Below are 18,558 nucleotides of genomic sequence, written 5' to 3' on the forward strand. Positions count from 1 at the left end.
GATTTTATAAAGGTAATTCCACTAATCTAGACAGTATATGAAATTTTATTAAACTAAATTTTAGAAAATTAGAATGATTCCTATATACCATGAAAGATTGTTTAGAATACAATAATTAAAATGTATAATGTGGTTTGAAATTTTTAAACAAAAGTGAAGAGTATAAACTTCAGTATATAGAGCATTTACCGAAAACTCATTATTTTAGAAGGGGTTGTTAACCCACTGATTTTGAAAATTTTCAAAAATATGAAAATCTGGTTTTAGTGTATAGTTTCATCGAGCACTAACATAAGATGATGGTCAAAGAGTTTAAAACCTTTGTAGTCTCCGTTTCCTTATATAATGAAGATTTTATAATGTTAATTTCATTGATCTAGAAATTATATGAAATTTTACCAAACTAAATATTAAAATAATAGAATGATTCATGTATACCATGAAATATAGTTTAGAATACAATAATACAAATGTATAGTGTGGTTTGAAATTTTTAAACAAAAAGGAAAAGTATAAACTTCAGTATATAGAGCATTTATCGAAAACTCATTATTATACAAGGGGTTAACCCACGGATTTTGGGAAAATTTTCAAAAATATGAAAATCTGGTTTTATTGTATAGTTTCATCGAGCAATAACATAAGATGATGGTCAAAGAGTTTAGAACCTCTGTTGTATACGTTTCTCTAGATAATGAAGATTTTTTAATGCTAATTCCACTAATCTGGGCAGTATATAAAATTTTACTAAACTAAATATTAAAAAATTAGAATGATTCCTATATACCATAAAAGATAGTTTGGAAACAATAATTCAAATGTATAATGTGGTTTGAAAATTTTAAACAAAAGTAAAGAGTATAAACTTCTGTATATAGAGCATTTACCGAAAACTCATTATTTTAGAAGGGGTTAACCCACGGAATTTGGAAAAAAATCAAAAATATGAAAATCTGGTTTTAGTGTATAGTTTTATCGAGCACTAACATAATGCTAATTTCATTGATCTAGGCAGTATATGAAATTTTACCAAACTAAATATTGAAAAATTAGAATGATTCCTGTATACCATGAAATATAGTTTAGAATACATTAATTCAAATGTAAAATGTGGTTTGAAATTTTTAAAAATAAAAGTGAAGAGTATAAACTTTAGTATATAGAGCCTTTACCGAAAACTCATTATTTTAGAAGGGGTTAACCCACGGATTTTGGAAAAATTTCAAAAATCTGAAAATCAAGTTTTAGTGAGCACTAGCGTTAAATGATGTTCAAAGACTTAAAACCTTTGTAGTTTCTGTTTTCCTAGATAATGAAGATTTTATAATGCTAATTTCATTGATCTAGGCAATATATGAAATTTTACCAAATTAAATATTAAAAAATTAGAATGATTCATGTATACCATGAAATATAGTTTAGAATACATTAATTCAAATGGAGAATGTGGTTTGAGATTTTTAAATAAAAGTGAAGAGTATAAACTTTAGTATATAGAACCTTTACCGAAAACTCATTATTTTAGAAGGGAACACCCACGGATTTTGGAAAATTTTTTAAAATATGAAAATCTGGTTTTAGTGTATAGTTTCATCAAGCACTGACATAAGATGATTGTCAAAGAGTTTAAAACCTTTGTAGTCTTCGTTTCCCTAGATAATGAAGATTTTATAATGCTAATTTCATTGATCTAGGCAGTATATGAAATTTTACCCAACTAAATATTAAAAATTTAGAATAATTCTTGTATACCATGAAATATAGTTTAGAATACATTAATTCAAATATAGAATGTGGTTTGAAATTTTTAAATAAAAGTGAACTAGTATAAACTTTAGTATATAGAGTCTTTACCGAAAACTCCTTATTTTAGAAGTGGGTTAACCCACGGATTTTGGAAAATTTTCAAAAATATAAAAATCTGGTTTTATTTTATAGTTTCATCGAGCACTAACATAAGATGATGGTCAAAGAGTTTAGAACCTCTGTTGTCTCCGTTACACTAGATAATGAAGATTTTATAATGCTAATTCAACAAATCGAGACAGTATATAAAATTTTACCAAACTAAATATTAAAAAATTAGAATGATTCCTATATACCATAAAAGATAGTCTAGAATACAATAATTCAAATGTATAATATGGTTTGAAATTTTTAAACAAGGGGTCAACCCACAAATTTTGAAAAAAAATCAATAAATATGAAAATCTTGCTTAAATGTATAGTTGAATCATGTATTAACATAGGATGACAGTGAAAAGGGTTTTGAACCTTTTTGTCTCTGTTTCTCCCGGGAGCAAAAACAATAGTATACACAGTATATTACGGTATTCTAATGACTCGAAACATCAAGTAAAACTCGAGAAGGGTCAAAAGAATTATAACGAACAAAAATAATGTCTGGTCTTATTAAAAACATCATTAATTTTTTTTTTAAAAAAATTGTGTCTACATAACGTATGTTTTAAATAAAAAAGGCTCGATGCATAGTCCATAGAGTGTATGAAGATTAGAAGAAACGTGGTGAACAGCAAATAGTATGACTAGAAAAACATCGAAGAGCTGTTTGTTTTGTCTTGACTTTGGGACAAGGGTCCATCTATTATTCTAGCAATTTATTCATTATTTTAGTCCCCTTCACCTAGTCGAAAATCCGAAAACCACACGACCAACCATTTAAACCTGATATTGAATTATTATTGTTCTTTTTGGTAAAACTGATATTGAATTTCCTATAAGGGTTTGAACTAAACTTTAAAATCACGTCATTTTCTGTGTGATGAAATAATGATATAAATTAATCTGCCAGCTTTAGTCATTATATAAATTAATCTGCGAGCTTTAGTTATACTCAATAAACTAATATAGTTTTGTTGGTTGTTGTTTTTAATGATTATTTACTAGCTATTGATGAGAAATTTATTTAATAAAACAGAGTTAGGGTTTCGATAGTTTTAGGAGACTATTCATGGTCTCCACTCTTCACTGTTTCAGAAGTAGATTAGATTAAACCAAAGTGAAGGATTTAGCTAGTTAGTCGTAATATTTTAATAGGGATTATGACATCAATTGTTTGAAAGAAACATAAATATAATCAAACAGAAATTTTAAATTATTTTCTAAGCTTTTTGCACAATAATCAAAAGGTATCGTTTTACTTCTATATGAAAAAAAATATTCTTCATAAGTTTCCCCACGGTTTCATGATTATACCCTCGTAAGGGACATGACCTATACACTCACAAATCAAAGCCCATGCATGCTATATAACTTACAAATCAGAGCCCAAAATATAGCCTCAATCAAGTTTAGAAGGTTCATCAAAATAAATTAAACTACAATTGTTCTTCAACAATTGATTTCCCACACGTCCAGGGAACAATGATAGAAGAAGATCCACGAAACCAACATTAAGAAGAAGAAAAAAAGAGAGTAACACTGTCACTACAACAATCTGAAATATGAGGATTCGACGATAACAAATTAACAATTGTTTTTTTCTCATTTGAAGAAATCAAGACTACCAAAACGGCAGTACCACATTGTCCCACACTAACCCGATTGCTGCAAATACAGCTACTGGAATAACAAACTGAGGAGCAAAACCTGAGACGGTGAAGGCTCTTCTTGCAATGTTTTTGCTAGGTGCTGGAGCTGGTGAAGGAGGAGGCTTCTCAACTAAAACAGCGAGCTTCATACCGCCGTAACAGCCACCACCGTCACCGCTAATGAGATAGTAATGCCTGGTCACATTGAGATGAACGACATCCCTTCCGGCTCCATGAGTCCAGTTAGCGATGGGGTTATTGGAGTTGCAGCTAATGTAGTTGGTCTCGTTCACTTCTATAACGTTGTATTGCTTTCTCTCGTACACAAAATCTGATAGAAACAAACAGGAGAGAAACTATGTATAAATCAACAACACTCTTGAATTGAGCAGAAACACTGATCTTTTTTACTGTTTGGAAGAAAAGGGCCAAAGGATAACCTAGTGATCTTTTTAAGACAAACTATGAACCATTTGTGTTCGACAAGATTTTACAAAGTTGAAAAAGACTCATCTCCCAACAGATCTAAATCATATAATCTAGAGTGTGATAAGAATCAATTGTCGAGAAAGAGAGAATAATATTACAGAGCCAGTCGTCGAGGTAGAAATGTTTGTCCTGAGCCCAAACGGTATAATTGACATTGGGATTCCAGAACTTGTTATCTCCCACCGTCCATTTCTTCGCCGCCACTTCCACCGCAAGAAAAGCAACCACCACTAGCGCAGCCATCACCGCAGTTCTCGCCATCGATCACTCTAGAAAAAAAAGATAAACAGTAAGTGCTTTGTGACTCTCTGTCTATCTCACTAGAAACGTGAACGGGTTTTTAATTAAAAATAATGACAGACAAATCTTGAAACCTGACATTAATAAAATTTCTCTTTTTCAGGAAAAAGATCTGTAAATTCTTCCACCAACCAGCCATTTTCGAATTAAAGCTTGTAAGCGTTACACAATTAAGGGAATTACAGCTTGTAAATTGCTGGCATTAATCGTCTTATTACCTTTTTTGGTGATTATATATTTTCTTACCTCTTCTGGCGGGAATTTGTTTCCATTTTCTTTTGACGTCATTACTTTGATTATTGTCCACACGATATTTATTGTAAAAATCCACCTAGGATTACACATATACACCACCACCCATGTCCTTTCTCAAAGCAGTCTTTAGCAAATCCTTTTTACATGTTCCACTCCAACTTTTACTACCAAAGTCATTACCATATCTTTAATCTTGCAAGCAGAACGTTTTAATGTCATGAATTCATTAAGCATGAGCTTAAGAGAGCTACAAAGACAAATATAATAAGAATCCTTCCCCCTAAGAAAAGTGGTCATGTATATTACGAACCTTAACAAATCAGCTAATGAAAATAAATTGTAAAAATTGGAATTGTAACTTGTCAAAAATTACGAACCAACAAATTTAGAAAGAAAGAAAAAAAACACATGTGGAGCAAATGTAACAGAGTTTGGTGGTGTTGTCTGATCATGACCAAAAAAAATCCAATTTCTTCTGCTGTGTCAAAAGAATCTCAACAAAGGGTACCTCTTCTATCTCTTACAGAAGAATCAAATCTTTTCTGCTGCAGAGCTCTGTAACTAGTTTCATCTTCCAGCAAAAAATCCAATGTATATCTCCAGAAACCCCCCTGCCAAATCTCCACTTCTCTTCTTCAAGATTAACTGAAAGCTTCCCGTTTGTTATTCCAAGATATGACAATTCCTAATGAAATCATTGGAGTAGTTCACATATTTTGTCCAGAACGGCCTCAGATGCTCAAAACCTATCTCCAGCCACGGCTTTGATTGGCCATTGTAGTGGATCACTGCAGCTTTCTTCACATTTTCTATGTTGGTATTGCTCTGGTATCCTAATCCAAGCATATGCCAAGACGAATCTATTGCCTGAACATGACCTTTAAATGCAATCAGAGCTGGAGGCAATGTCCCCAGTTTCCACATTGTTAGATTCGACTTCAGATTCTGCACAACACATCATCAAAAGCAAAATACATGGATTAGCCACTTTTTCAAAATCATAAAAGTCAAAAAAAAAAAACATAACAGGTTTCTCTGATGATGCTTTTACCGCTTTTAGCCAAGAATGATACGTTTCTCTGATATCTGTCTTCCTCCAAGTCCGTAGATCAAAGATATTCATTCCATAAGCCCAAGCACATTCTTCCGGATCCAAATGCTTTGCTATGAGAGGGTGAGAGAAGTTGAAGTAGTTCCTGAGACGCTTTGACATAACCCATTCGTCTTCTCCTCGACAAGTCTCCACAGCTCCATTTACCTTCCCGTGAAGATCAATATCCCAAAGAGGAGATAGATCTCTCTGAATCACTATATCATCATCTAAGAACACTACCTTGTCCAAGTTTGGAAACAGCTGTAAACAAAGCTTCACACTCTTATTCTCAAATTCAAATAATTTTTACCTTAGGAAATGAGAGAAAGGATAATAAATTATTTTTACCTCTGGTAGATATATTCTAAGATGGTTGAGCAAAGATATGTATTTGGGACTTCTCGATTGCAACTTGGAAGCGAATTTTCTTGGAGTTGTTTCACTGAGGTTTGCACCAGCAATATGATTCCCATGGTAATAGTTTCTTATACCGTGATGGGTTTCCACAGCTTCGAGAACAGGAACATTCTCTCTTGTCAGCCAGTCGAACTGATGAACGCTTTTGACTTCAACGATGGCAGGAGCCACGGAGTTGAGCGCAAACCAAGAATGCATCCCCGCATAGGTTTTCTTGTCGGTGATAACATGGAAGACAATTTTCTCAGGCTTCGAAGATGACTGAACAGCGGATGAGACCACAACCGATGCAGCCAAAATGTTGTCTGTAGCTAGGACGAAATGGTGGTAAGAGTTGTCGGAGAGAACGGGGAGACGCTCAGGGGAAGGAAGCTGTCTCCGAGCGTGAGCATTGGAGGAATATTCATCGGTTAGTCTTAAGGAGAGGCAGTGAATTCCTTTAGGAATAGAGCTTGCTGCAAAGTGTTTGTTCATCAGCTCCGCAAATTTGGATTCCCTCATATCCCTTTCAAACTTCTCAATCTGTTCAAATCATATTTAAGCATTCTACAGTTTTAACAATTACATTTTCAGAGATAAATGGAAATGTACCATAGCTCGAAGAACGAGGGAGAATGTTTTGGCATCGTAGTGGTAGTTCTTCATATCGGAAACAAGTTGGCGAAAAGAATTAGGAAGCTTTAAACCATCAGGAATCTCTTGAGTGCTTACTTCGTTTAGAATTTTGTAAAAGTCTCTAACTAGTCTCTGCTGCAACACCAAAATAAAATGTAAATAAAAACAAATGAAGAGGAATCCATCTGAAAAGAAAAGAAGGAATCATCATCAACTCACCTCTGAATCATCTACCCTACCAAGAAGACGTGGTCCTAACCGCCTCCCTAAACAATCTGAAGCCAAAAAGAAGAAGAAAATTTCATGAGCTCAGCTCTAAAGCAAAAAAAAAAAAAGATAACATCTTTGGTTCTGATCCATTAATACATAGACACATTTTGCCACTAACAAGTATAATTGGAGCTAAAAGCATCATAATCATTGGATCCAAACAACATAATAACAAGATGCTTGTGACCATCCTTTGATTTAACAACATTATATAGATCCGAGGCAATAAGTGTGAGATCCGAACAAAAACAAACCAAAAGGGTAAGAAGAAAGAGGAAGAGGGGTTTAGTTATACCAATGGAGGAGCACTTGTTGACACCTTCAAGGGTGACAAGGGCGGTGAGGATGAAGACGAAAGGCAAGAGGAAGGCGAGGATCAGGATAGTGTGGAAGAGAGTTCGGTAAGAGATGAGAGGAGGTGCGACTTTGATCTTCATCGAATCAAAAAACTCATTGCTGCTGGAGATCGTGAGGCTTCTCATGCTTGGCGATATGTGAAGTTGCATCCTTTTATCGAACCCGATAAGAATAAAACCCTAATTCCTCCTCCACCCACTCCCCATCCAAACAACATCACCTCCCCGATCCCAATTGCATTTAATGATGATCTCTCTATTTCGATTCGATGAGAGAAGAAGATAGTTTTTGCTTTGCTCCTCCCACCCCCCCAAAAGTGATTTCGCCGGTGGATGGATCTAAATAAATATTATTAATACACCACCACCACCACCACCACAAGAGAAAGAAGAATGAAGAAAAAAAAAAAAGAATCGTAATTAGTTTAACATCCTAATTTATAAATGGATTAGTTTAGAAGATTTATTTTGGATTTGTTCTATTATAAAACCGTGTTTTGAATTTTGGTGTCTTCACCTTGAGTTTAGGGTTCCTGTATTAAGCTAATTTTAGGTTTCTTCCGTCTTTCATGCCCTAACATTAAACTTGCTTATTACATCATTCTTCGTCTAAAAATCTATTTTATCAGCACTATTTTATTTAATATTTCGGCTGAAAATACTTTTTGAAGAGAGAAAAAAACACAAAACTGAAAGAGGATGAGACTTAAATGTCGGAAGACACAAACAGAAAGATATATGAGTGCAAAGTCTCAGCAATGATATTGGTAAAAGATTTAACACTAAAAGCAACACATTGGTTTCAAAAGTAGTAGAAGAAAAAACTCAAAACACTATTTTGATTCTTCAAACTTCAACCGCAATACGTCCAGCGACTTGGTCCAAATCCCTTTGCCCACTGGAAGTGATTCTTCTTCCTCTGTAAGACATCAAACAAAAACACACTGCAACCATTACCATCTTGCCAAAATAAGAGAGGATGGTTTTGATTTTAAAGGAAGTAATTTTTTACCCTTTGGTGTCAATCTCAACAATGTTCATAGTCTCCAACTGCTGGAGGATGTGACGGGCAATGCCACCGCTGCTTTTGCAGAAATGTGGTGGGCGACTTCCGTTTCTCTTGCTTCCACCATAGATTCTACGGAAAGCACCAACTCCAAGACCTCCCCTCAGGTACACCTTCCTTGCCATAGATGCTGCATCATTAAAAAAAAAGAGCATTCTTGTTAAAACTTTATATACAAGTATCGAGAAATAAAGCTGGGACTAACGGAAATAGAGCTTACCAGCTCTGATGTAGTACCAATCAGGATCATATGGGGCAAGCTCCTTCAGCTTACCAGTCTTCACAATGTCTGTCCATGAGGGAAGCTCGATCTGAAACAAAACAACATACAGTACATCAGAAATGGTTATCATCATGTTAAAATAAAAAAAAGAGTTGATTGAACTTCAATGATTGTGAACAAGACATAATAAGCGAACAAGAGACATCATTAAAACGAACACAGTGTGATATCTATTCAAGGCTTTCTCAGACAGCATAATAGAAGAACAAAGAATGAAACAAACTGAAATGGAGACTTAGGTTGATCTAATTACAGATAAAGGGTTCTGCTTTCAAAATTAAAACAGCTAAAAGATTGATAATTACCCTAAATACACCGAAGAAGAGCACGGAAAATCACTAACCTTGCCAGATCGCTTGAGATGAGAAGCGTAAGCCTTGACGAAGTCGTGAGGAGATACGTCTTTCACAGTCTTACCAGTTGCCATGGCTAAAGGGAAGAGATCTTCGTCTAGAGGGGTTTTGCCGCTGAATCTCTCTCTCTCAGACCGCAAAGGCTAGGGTTTTCAATATCCAAAAACACTGCAAATATATATGCTCTTTTACATTTCACTTAGGGCTTTCTCCAAATCCGGATCTAAAACCCGACCTGTTCTGGGGGTACATACACTACTGGGCCTACGTTCTTCTTCATACGGCCCTTATTAATGGGCCAGATATCTCATTTCAAAACGACGACGTCTTAACGCTGTCGGACAAAACGTCGACGTTTTATTATCGCATAACTACTGGCGACTAGTTCGCATCTCGAGTTCTCGTCTCCCTTTTCTTTTCCTTCAAACCCTAGAGAGAGAGAGTGGCCATCAGCTAATGGCGATGAAGAATCTATTGACCTCAGCTCTCCGATCTCAGAGGCGTCTAGCCTTGAATCGAGCCGTACGAGCTTCCTCCACCCTCTCAGCCCTCGGTTCAGCCTCTCTGACTTCTCCCACCCCATCGCCGCCGATCGTTATGCCCTACGACCACGCCGCCGAGATCACCAAAGAGAAGCTGAAGAGGCTAGAGCGCCCAGAGCAGCGTTTCCTCAAATACGCATCTCCGATTCCGATCCTCGCCTCGCACAACCACATCTTATCAGCCCCTGAGACGCGCGTCACCACCTTGCCCAACGGTCTCCGAGTCGCCACCGAATCCAATCTCTCCGCGAAGACGGCCACCGTCGGAGTATGGATCGACGCCGGATCCAGGTTCGAATCCGACGAGACGAACGGGACGGCTCATTTTCTGGAGCATATGATATTCAAAGGCACGGAGAGGCGTACGGTGAGAGCCTTGGAGGAGGAGATCGAAGACATTGGTGGTCATCTCAATGCGTATACGTCGAGGGAGCAGACCACTTACTATGCGAAAGTGATGGATTCGGATGTGAACCAGGCTTTGGATGTCTTGGCTGATATCTTGCAGAACTCTAAGTTCGAGGAGCAGAGGATTAACCGCGAGCGTGATGTCATCCTCAGGGAAATGCAAGAGGTATCACCACTCCTCTTCTTAAAAATTCAAACCTTTTATGTTCTGTTCTCTATACTTAAAGTCAAATGTTTTGTTTCTTAGATGTCTCTGTTTCTCCATTCAGTTAAAAATTACAACTTTTTTGTTCTGTTCTCTCTGTTCATAGTTTATGTGTGTGGAGGCCTATTTGTTTTTTAGATACTAAAAGATCAAAACTTTTTTCCTGTTTTTGATTTTATGAGCTTAAATCATATGTTACGTGGTCGTGGAGTAACTATTTAGTGTGCATTTTGCATTCATTTGGTGATATTAGAGTGTGGACTGCTACGCATTATGTGTTTCTTCACTCTGTTGAGCTATATAGTTTATTGTAATTTGGTTGTTCGTTCACTCTCTTAAAGATGTTGTTGTTGTTAATTGGTATTTATGTAGGTGGAGGGACAAACCGATGAAGTTGTTCTTGACCATTTACACGCCACTGCTTTCCAGTACACACCTCTTGGAAGAACTATTCTAGGACCTGCTCAGAATATCAAGTCTATCACCAGAAATGATCTTCAGAATTACATTAAGACTCATTACACAGCTTCCAGGATGGTATGACATTTCTTATCATTTTTCTTCAATTAGTTATTATTGAGTTTTTATGAATTCTTATGTTGCCTCTTTCCAAAATATTTGCAGGTGATTGCTGCGGCAGGAGCTGTCAAGCATGAGGAAGTTGTTGAGCAAGTGAAGAAGCTATTTAACAAGTTGTCATCTGATACAACTTCTACTACTCAGCTAGTTGCCAAAGAACCTGCTCGTTTTACTGGCTCTGAGGTTAAGACACAACCCCTTATGACTTTGTTGTTCCTAATTTTTTTCCTTTTTTCTAAATTTATAGTCCGTTGAAATTATTGTTAGGTTCGAATGATTGATGACGACCTACCCCTTGCACAATTTGCTGTTGCCTTTGAAGGAGCATCTTGGACAGATCCAGATTCTATTGCTCTTATGGTTATGCAAACCATGTTGGGTTCATGGAACAAAAATGTTGGTGGTGGCAAACACATGGGGTGAGATATTTGCTTTCTGTCACATGGATTCAACGTTAAAGTATCTTTTTGCAATATGTTGATGTTATTAACCTGTCTGTGCGCAGTTCTAACCTGACCCAGAGGGTTGCCATTAATGAAATAGCAGAAAGCATAATGGCATTCAACACCAACTACAAGGATACTGGCCTTTTCGGCGTGTACGCAGTTGCTAAGGTCAGTCCTAGGGAACAACACATCTAGCTTAAGCTTAGCTTAGCTCTTTACCTCTTTGTTATTTTTCTCTGTAGAAGCAGTTTTCTCTTATTATATCTCTTTTAATATATTGCAAGTTACTCTATGCAGGCTGATTGCTTAGATGATTTATCATATGCTATCATGCGTGAGGTAACCGGGTTGGCCGGCCGAGTTTCAGACGATGATGTGACACGTGCACGGAATCAGGTTTAGTAACACACAACTGTTTATTCCTCTCTTCCCCAAATTTCAGCTTCTTGCTCACTTGTTTATAAAACAATTTTAAATTTTCCCTTACAGCTGAAATCGTCGCTATTGCTTCACATGGATGGAACTAGTCCAATTGCTGAAGATATTGGTCGTCAGGTAATGATATCAACCATCTAAGCATCTTTTATAAGAATGTTATAAAATATGTGCATTGGTCAAAAGATGACTTGTGATATTTGCAGCTGCTGACCTATGGGAGAAGAATCCCAACCGCTGAACTCTTTGCAAGGATCGATGCTGTTGATGCCAACACGGTTAGACGTGTCGCCAACAAGTATATCTGGGACAAGGTAAGTTTATCTCTCGTCCTGTTTATTTAGACGGCCAAAAGAGAGTTCGAACGCGAAAGTAATTAAGGAGACTTTTTGGGGGGGATAAATGCGCAGGACTTTGCAATCTCAGCCATTGGTCCGATCCAAGATTTGCCAGACTACAACAAGTTCAGACGCAGAGCTTACATGAACCGTTACTAAGCCTCTGAAATAACCGTCACAGCACCGCAATGTTCGCCCACGGGAGACTCCGTAGGCGGAGAGAGAGAGAACAAGGGTGGCTGATCGATTCATTATTTTGAGTTTTCCTTTGCTGTAATCTTATAAATTTCCCATCGGTGGTAAAATAATAAATCTACCATTTGGAAGATGTTAGAGATCCTTTGGTTTTTGCTTCTCTTCATAATTTTGCTATACATACTAATAAGGTGTGGAATGTTGGTTTAAAACCTTAATTTGAATCATTATTTCCTTTATTCTGGATTCTTCCATTGCAACACCTTTTGTAACGATCTATTTAGTTTTCTTTTCTTTTAATATTCTCCATTGTATCTAACTTCCGAAACCATTCCACCGTCCAAATGTTAAGAAAACCAACTCAATATCCACACATCATATAGGTCTTCATCACACGGGATACATAAAAATGGTAGATGGGATGGCATTTTCGGCTCTTTCGAAAGTTTAGTTTCGTTCACAGTGGATCATGTCATGTAACATCTAACCGGAGCTGGTGGTGACCCACAAAACCGGCCCATCGAATTCACATCTAGCTAATACTTTTCTACGAGAGAGAACGATCGGTTTAGTTTATATCTCCCCAAATTGAAAGTTCGGTTGTGGTTCAACTTACTGCTGCTACTGATTTTCTCCACATACTCAATAACTCTTCTAACTTTTTCTTGTTTCTTCCGGGTAGTTCTTATATATATATCACTTTTTTAAGAATCATCTTGTCATACTTTTATTACCATCATCATCATTTTATGAATTTTACATCCACTTTGTACCACCAAAATCATCACAAACATCATTAGTCTTTGGAATTAACATCTACCTTTGGTTCAGGTTCACCTTTTAACTTGTTCAGTCAGTTCTTGTAACAATTTTTATCTAAAGAGTCTTCTCCAGATTTTTTGAAAATTTTCTTCTAAAGATTTCGGTGTAAAGTAAGATGCTAGATCACAACAGCAAGACAACCATACATATACAACAACATTTTAGATATTCAAGTGTAGAAAACAACTTATAAGGATTGTCTCCTATAGCACTTGTGAAAATACAAGTCAGTCTCATTGTTCCAAAGTAGTCATATTAAGAAGGACAAACATCAACTGTTTAATAATTGGAGTGTTTAAAATTTAATTAACTCAAAATGATGCTTCTGAAATTTCAACTACTAAACTTTATTAAGTAACTTCTGATTTGATCCAGTTGACAAATTTGCTTAGATTCTCATAAGAAATGCCATCTTTCACAACATTTTTCATCACAATCTCTTTAATCTTGATAGCTCGCTTTTTGAACTCTCCATTGTCCCTCATGATCTCATCGATCTTCATCTTCACCTCTAACCTTGAAATGACTCCATGTTCCTCTAGTTCAAACCCTAATCCAATCTTCCACACATCGCATATATATGTCTTGTTGATAAACTGATCTGCAAAATAAGGGATACATAAAAATGGTATGCCGTTTTGGACTCCTTCCAGAGTAGAGTTCCATCCACAATGGCTCACGAAGCATCCAATGGCTCGATGCAAAAGGACCTCACGCTGTGGAGCCCATGTCACCACTATGACCTGATCCGACCCAAGTATGGTTGTTGGTTGATAACCGTAGCTGGTGACCCACAAGACCGGCCTATTGAATCAACATGCAACTCATTAGGTTATATATAAGTAAGACACACATGGGAAGTTAGAAAATTAAACCGGACTATTCTCAAACCATTACTACCTCTTTGTTAGTTCTAGACCAATTGCTAGCTCTTCTAATTGAGCTTTGTCCATAACTCCAAAGCTCCCAAAGGCAACATATATCACCGAACCAGGAATCTGCCGGTCCAACCATTCAAGACAATGCCTGTCTTCAGGTAAAAAGCTTCCCAATGACATAGATCCTTCTTCAAGATTATGATGAGCCAAACCAATAGGACCAATTGGTAATATTTTTGGGCTCATTTCAAACGCTGCCGTTTCAAGTTCAAACACAGAGTTACATAACAACCAATCCGTTGATTCGATTGATTTATTGTTTTGAAGCATAAGTTGGAATATGTTCCTCTGAGAATCTTTGTTCTTCAGACAAACCCACACAAACTTGTCTGTTTCCATCTCTGGCATCCCTGGAGATAGCTGAATTGCCTTGTTTACCTTCGGAGTCCCTAACAAATAGAAAAAAATAATAGCTATAAAAAGCTGATCTTAATGATCAAAAACTTAATTTAATCTTACCATCATAATCAATGAGACCATCATCGACTAGTTTCTGAATACTAAATCCAAGAACCATAGACGCAGCCGCGGCAGGACAAAACGCTGCTCGTATGATCCCAAACTTAGCAGCAACTTCAATTGCCCATCCAAGGCTCTGATCCGCCACAACGCAGCTAATGACCGCACCGCTAGTTTCCGAGATCATCCTCTCGATCAGTTCCTCTACTTTGGACGGCATAAAACGCAAAACATATTCCGACAACTTCCCAGGAATGTTCCTCTGTTCCGGTGAATTCTCTAGACCGTCGGGGACTGAAACAAGCTTGATCCCATCCACAACATAATCATCGTGGGATAGTTTGGATGAGGAACTGATGATGCGGTTGTGGTTAAACTCGGTGTTTACGAATGTGATTTCGATTCCTTGTTGCGCAAGGTACCGCGAGAAGCTCATCAGAGGAAGAACATGACCTTGTGCTGGGTAAGGTATGACCATGACATGAGGCCTTCCCATTTTCTATTTTGAATTATTATCCAAATAAGAGTTTTTGATACATTATAAATAATCAAAGGACAACGAATCTTCGTAGGAGGAGTACGAATTGACTTTTGTCGTTTTCCCCTTGGGAATCAAGACTAATTTGATACCAAAGCTTTGACTTGTATAATACGAAAACAACTGATAGTAACACATTAACTCTAAGATTTGATTTAACTAATTCGATCTCATAACTCATAAATCATAACCCAAACTTTACATTTAGTTTGTTTTTCTCGCCATAATTTTGAATGTTACATCTCTTGATATGGATTTTTTTTAAGCCTTTGGAAGTGGCTTGCCTCTCAAGAAATACTTGAACAGCTCAAAAGCAGCACGAGGCTTGAACAATGGCACCTCGTGACCTGCTCCTCTGACCGTCACGAACGTTAGTCCCTCGTACACTTCCGTCCACCCTCCGACCTAAGTCCACATATTTGGTTCAAATATCATTTTTTATTTCTATACCGGAGATAACAAAAAGAAAAAAAAGAAAAGAATCAGCTGGTTTCTAGTACCTGTTTCTTGACATACCAAGGATACCAAGAGACTTTGGTACTCAAAGAAAGTCTTGCTAATGCGTACCTAGTCGCCGTCACCGGTACAACGGAATCCACATCGCCACTTAACCATAACAAAAGAATACCACGGGTTATAACGAGAATATTTCACGGTGATATTAATATATTATTGAGAAAACAAAAAATCACAGACCTGAAAACCCAAACCCTAATCCCACCAGAAATCATTTCTCGGTATATAGGTAGAACCGATAAATCTGAGTCGTTCCAGTTCCGGTTTAGTACCTCACTGCCAACAAAACCAACTCTAATTAAAACAGAGTTATTAGGCAACTAAACTAACACGATGCAAGTTATGTTATGAACCTGCAAGCTGTCCATTTGTAAGGAATCTTGGTGGTGTTGGCATGAAGAGCTTTCTGAACATCGGGCCGGTTGTAATAGATCTCTGCATATCTCTCGGTACATGGATCATACCCTGATATTTTCCTCAACACCTACCCACAAAAATCGAAGAAAAATATAAAAAAATATTAAAAAAAAAAACAAAATATGTAAGTTATATAATGTAACCAACAATTTAAAACAGTAAACTGGATCCAAACCAGAAGATCAACAGAGGAAAGAGGTTCTTACGGAGTGAGGAAGATGAGGGACACGCATACTCCGGCGACCAGATGAACCACTGACTCCACGGCCAACTTCACTTGACTTGTTGCACGGGGGTGCATAGATGTTGTACTGGTCTATGTTACCAAACTCTTTCTCCATCGCGTAAGAGTAAACCGTTTCGCATTGATCTGATTCCGTCTGTCGACTAAAATCGCACGTGTTTACCAGCTGATGATACGTCCTATCAGAGATCATCGCATGGCTCCACCAATACGTCACCGTTCCAAGATTATCATAGTGATTGTCAGTCACGGCATTTCCAACCATGATTCCTTTGAGATTGATTGGATTCTTAGAGCGTTTGTTGTAATGCATGATTTCTCTAGCGAGCTGAGGGACGTAATGTCCGGCGTAACTCTCTCCGGTGATGTAAACCTCACGGCGGTTGTATCTCGGAAACCGGTGAAGCCATTTAATAAGAAACTGAAGTGAATCTTTGGCTGCAAGACAGAGAAACAGAGTCGTCGGTTTAAGGTAAACCATGAGTAATTTAAAGGGGGTTGGTTATGGTTTAGTTATACCAGTGCGGATGTCGCCAGTATTGAAGAGGTCGGAGGAGCGGTTAGTGTAAGAGAAACCGACGCCGGCGGGAGCTTCGAGGAACAAGAGATTGGCGATTGAGTTCCACGCGAACTTGTTGAGATACAAACCGGACCCACCTCTGCTTATCCTGAATGGTCCTATCTCTTCCGACGCACCGTACGCTACCGACGAACATCCCGGTCCTATTCAATTTTATAACATTTTAAAATTGAAATTTAGACAAAAAATATATATTAAATTGAATCTAACTTTTGTAAATTTGATAAATGAAAATTGGGATAGAGGTTGAATTTAAGCCAGGGGGTGTAAAGGAGAGACCGATAGTTAGGTGTGTATTAAATAGTGTCTGATTTCTGGTTTGAAATTTGCATTTAATGATTTTTCAATTTTCAACAGTACAATTTTATCTATTGAATGCATGCATGTAACATAACTATTTTATTTGAGAAATGTGGGCTCCAATAAATAGTGAGTCCCCAGTGGTAGTTAGGGCATTATTCGCATGCCTCTAGTAGGATAATACTAGTATTATGGAAACTAAATAATGTAGATAAATAATCCCAGTTCCATTATAATGTTACGGAGTAAATAAATTGATAACCTAAAACGGCTAAATGACAATTTGATAATGTTTATAAATTTTAAAGGAGATAATGTGTAAGAGTTAAATTACCTCCGTTGAGCCAAATCACGAGAGGTTTGGAGAGAGGAAGGTGAGAAGCTTCGGTGAGCCAATAGAAGAGTGATCTTCCTGAGTGTGTATCGACGGTGACATAGCCGGCAAACTGCTCAAACGTGACGTTTGGTTGACCGGGAAGTGATGTAATCCGGTCTGCTTCAGCTTGTTTCTCTCCTTCTCCTGCTTCACTTCCCCCTTGAGATGTCATTACAAGTATGGCCATGAGAGTGGTGAAAAGTATGCATTTTACCATCGCCATGGTCAGAAAGAGGGGAAGAAAAGTTTAGAGTGTGTCGGAGACTTTTCAGATTGGATTCTACAGTTCTACCTTTTGCTTGTCTTAAATAGAGAGAGAGAGATGAAATGAGGAGAATATTAATGACACTAAGATTATTATAATAATAAATACTAGATCTGGACCCGTGCGACCGCACGGGTATTAATTTTCAATTTTAGTTTTTATTTCTTTATACAAAATAGTATATTTATAATATTTGATCGTTTTATATTGACTAAGTTAGGGGTGAATATTTGGTTACCCATTCAAATTCGGTTAAAATCTATTCGGATTTGAGATTTTCGAGTTTAAAGATTCTAGCTTTATTCGTGTGTTTATAAATTTTGGTTCCGCTTTGATTCGGATTTTTGCAGGTTTGATAACCCGTTTAAACTATTTTTAAATTTCAAAAATTTTATATCTTTAAATAACCCTAAATATAAAAATAAAAATAATATAACATGTAAATTTGAGTAATGTAAGCCAAAGTACCTAAATTTAAAATTTAAAATATATTTAACTTGAATATTTGGATGGAGAATAAATATATATATTAAGTATTTTTGGTGTTTTGATAATTGTTTATCTGTAATAGCTAACATATTGAAGTATATAAATATGATTTAAATACATTGTAATATCCGAAATATTTCGTTCGGATCAGGTTTGGTTATGGTTCTTTAGATGCCAAAATGGTAAATCCGTTTGGATATTATCTAGTTTCGGTTTAAATTTGGTAATATTTTTTTCGTTCAGATTCGTTTAAATGAAAAATTGATATTATAATTTTTATGAACTGTTTGTCCAGTAAGAATATAATTTTTTTAAATTTGATATTGATTTAATAGAGAAGTTAATGAAGTGTATTTAATTCAAATTTAATTTTGGAAAACACATTAATCTAAGTGAAAAAGATAAGCATTAAAATAGG

The 18,558-nt window shown here is 36.6% G+C and overlaps 6 protein-coding genes across 8 annotated transcripts; 1 reads left to right on the forward strand and 5 right to left on the reverse strand.

The window, feature by feature from the left end:
- Nucleotides 1–3,285: 3,285 nt before the first annotated feature.
- Nucleotides 3,286–4,408, reverse strand: LOC108859590 (early nodulin-like protein 16). Its single transcript, XM_018633499.2, has 2 exons — nt 4,139–4,408; nt 3,286–3,882 (listed from the first exon to the last, which is right to left on the reverse strand). Exons 1-2 carry the CDS (start codon nt 4,299–4,301, stop codon nt 3,524–3,526), a joined length of 522 nt encoding a protein of 173 aa, XP_018489001.2. The 5' UTR covers nt 4,302–4,408; the 3' UTR covers nt 3,286–3,523.
- A 452-nt stretch (nt 4,409–4,860) lies between these two features.
- LOC108862892 (probable galacturonosyltransferase 13) lies at nt 4,861–7,753 on the reverse strand. 2 transcript variants are annotated; one of them, XM_018637156.2, is made up of 6 exons: nt 7,286–7,753; nt 6,940–6,995; nt 6,697–6,852; nt 6,037–6,627; nt 5,647–5,949; nt 4,861–5,540 (listed from the first exon to the last, which is right to left on the reverse strand). In XM_018637156.2, the coding sequence occupies exons 1-6, from the start codon at nt 7,494–7,496 to the stop codon at nt 5,259–5,261; spliced, it is 1,599 nt and encodes a 532-aa protein (XP_018492658.2). In that variant the 5' UTR covers nt 7,497–7,753; the 3' UTR covers nt 4,861–5,258. The 2 variants fall into 2 exon arrangements, with proteins under 2 accessions (XP_018492658.2, XP_018492657.2); XM_018637155.2 differs by having other exon boundaries at nt 6,697–6,855; nt 7,286–7,751.
- Nucleotides 7,754–8,026: 273 nt separating this feature from the next.
- On the reverse strand, nt 8,027–9,200 carry LOC108862893 (40S ribosomal protein S19-1). The gene is made up of 4 exons (XM_018637157.2): nt 9,039–9,200; nt 8,633–8,723; nt 8,359–8,542; nt 8,027–8,265 (listed from the first exon to the last, which is right to left on the reverse strand). Exons 1-4 carry the CDS (start codon nt 9,120–9,122, stop codon nt 8,193–8,195), a joined length of 432 nt encoding a protein of 143 aa, XP_018492659.1. The 5' UTR covers nt 9,123–9,200; the 3' UTR covers nt 8,027–8,192.
- A 256-nt stretch (nt 9,201–9,456) lies between these two features.
- Nucleotides 9,457–12,435, forward strand: LOC108863366 (probable mitochondrial-processing peptidase subunit beta, mitochondrial). Of its 2 annotated transcripts, none has more exons than XM_018637760.2 (9): nt 9,457–10,164; nt 10,576–10,740; nt 10,828–10,965; nt 11,050–11,201; nt 11,288–11,396; nt 11,526–11,624; nt 11,718–11,783; nt 11,870–11,977; nt 12,074–12,435. In XM_018637760.2, exons 1-9 carry the CDS (start codon nt 9,505–9,507, stop codon nt 12,158–12,160), a joined length of 1,584 nt encoding a protein of 527 aa, XP_018493262.1. In that variant the 5' UTR covers nt 9,457–9,504; the 3' UTR covers nt 12,161–12,435. The 2 variants fall into 2 exon arrangements, with proteins under 2 accessions (XP_018493262.1, XP_018493263.1); XM_018637761.2 differs by having other exon boundaries at nt 11,870–11,981; nt 12,074–12,168.
- Nucleotides 12,436–13,268: 833 nt separating this feature from the next.
- On the reverse strand, nt 13,269–14,940 carry LOC108856992 (UDP-glycosyltransferase 83A1). The gene is made up of 3 exons (XM_018630908.2): nt 14,416–14,940; nt 13,919–14,345; nt 13,269–13,822 (listed from the first exon to the last, which is right to left on the reverse strand). The coding sequence occupies exons 1-3, from the start codon at nt 14,909–14,911 to the stop codon at nt 13,369–13,371; spliced, it is 1,377 nt and encodes a 458-aa protein (XP_018486410.1). The 5' UTR covers nt 14,912–14,940; the 3' UTR covers nt 13,269–13,368.
- A 143-nt stretch (nt 14,941–15,083) lies between these two features.
- LOC108856991 (serine carboxypeptidase-like 25) lies at nt 15,084–17,683 on the reverse strand. The gene is made up of 7 exons (XM_018630907.2): nt 17,345–17,683; nt 16,650–16,853; nt 16,093–16,568; nt 15,823–15,953; nt 15,650–15,745; nt 15,454–15,559; nt 15,084–15,358 (listed from the first exon to the last, which is right to left on the reverse strand). Exons 1-7 carry the CDS (start codon nt 17,607–17,609, stop codon nt 15,215–15,217), a joined length of 1,422 nt encoding a protein of 473 aa, XP_018486409.1. The 5' UTR covers nt 17,610–17,683; the 3' UTR covers nt 15,084–15,214.
- Between the last annotated feature and the right edge of the window lie 875 nt (nt 17,684–18,558).

This window comes from Raphanus sativus, chromosome 5 (genome assembly GCF_000801105.2).
Source record: "Raphanus sativus cultivar WK10039 chromosome 5, ASM80110v3, whole genome shotgun sequence".
Taxonomy (NCBI): Eukaryota; Viridiplantae; Streptophyta; class Magnoliopsida; order Brassicales; family Brassicaceae; genus Raphanus; species Raphanus sativus.

Excerpts from the sequence above, each read along its gene's own strand:
- LOC108859590 (XM_018633499.2), bottom strand. The coding sequence starts at position 4,301 with ATGGCGAGAACTGCGGTGATGGCTGCGCTAGTGGTGGTTGCTTTTCTT. Across the intron at positions 3,883-4,138 it reads CTACCTCGACGACTGGCTCT|ATTTTGTGTACGAGAGAAAG; the intron begins GTAATATTATTC and ends TGTTTCTATCAG.
- LOC108862892 (XM_018637155.2), bottom strand. The coding sequence starts at position 7,496 with ATGCAACTTCACATATCGCCAAGCATGAGAAGCCTCACGATCTCCAGC. Across the intron at positions 6,996-7,285 it reads CAACAAGTGCTCCTCCATTG|ATTGTTTAGGGAGGCGGTTA; the intron begins GTATAACTAAAC and ends TTTTGGCTTCAG. Across the intron at positions 5,950-6,036 it reads TTAGAATATATCTACCAGAG|CTGTTTCCAAACTTGGACAA; the intron begins GTAAAAATAATT and ends CTTTGTTTACAG.
- LOC108862893 (XM_018637157.2), bottom strand. The coding sequence starts at position 9,122 with ATGGCAACTGGTAAGACTGTGAAAGACGTATCTCCTCACGACTTCGTC. Across the intron at positions 8,724-9,038 it reads ATCTCAAGCGATCTGGCAAG|ATCGAGCTTCCCTCATGGAC; the intron begins GTTAGTGATTTT and ends GTTTTGTTTCAG. Across the intron at positions 8,543-8,632 it reads TTGGTACTACATCAGAGCTG|CATCTATGGCAAGGAAGGTG; the intron begins GTAAGCTCTATT and ends TTAATGATGCAG.
- LOC108863366 (XM_018637761.2), top strand. The coding sequence starts at position 9,505 with ATGGCGATGAAGAATCTATTGACCTCAGCTCTCCGATCTCAGAGGCGT. Across the intron at positions 10,741-10,827 it reads ATTACACAGCTTCCAGGATG|GTGATTGCTGCGGCAGGAGC; the intron begins GTATGACATTTC and ends AAATATTTGCAG. Across the intron at positions 11,202-11,287 it reads GGTGGTGGCAAACACATGGG|TTCTAACCTGACCCAGAGGG; the intron begins GTGAGATATTTG and ends GTCTGTGCGCAG.
- LOC108856992 (XM_018630908.2), bottom strand. The coding sequence starts at position 14,911 with ATGGGAAGGCCTCATGTCATGGTCATACCTTACCCAGCACAAGGTCAT. Across the intron at positions 14,346-14,415 it reads TGGTCTCATTGATTATGATG|GGACTCCGAAGGTAAACAAG; the intron begins GTAAGATTAAAT and ends TCTATTTGTTAG. Across the intron at positions 13,823-13,918 it reads GGTCTAGAACTAACAAAGAG|GCCGGTCTTGTGGGTCACCA; the intron begins GTAGTAATGGTT and ends TTGATTCAATAG.
- LOC108856991 (XM_018630907.2), bottom strand. The coding sequence starts at position 17,609 with ATGGCGATGGTAAAATGCATACTTTTCACCACTCTCATGGCCATACTT. Across the intron at positions 16,569-16,649 it reads TACTGGCGACATCCGCACTG|CCAAAGATTCACTTCAGTTT; the intron begins GTATAACTAAAC and ends TCTGTCTTGCAG. Across the intron at positions 15,359-15,453 it reads CTTGGTATGTCAAGAAACAG|GTCGGAGGGTGGACGGAAGT; the intron begins GTACTAGAAACC and ends ATGTGGACTTAG.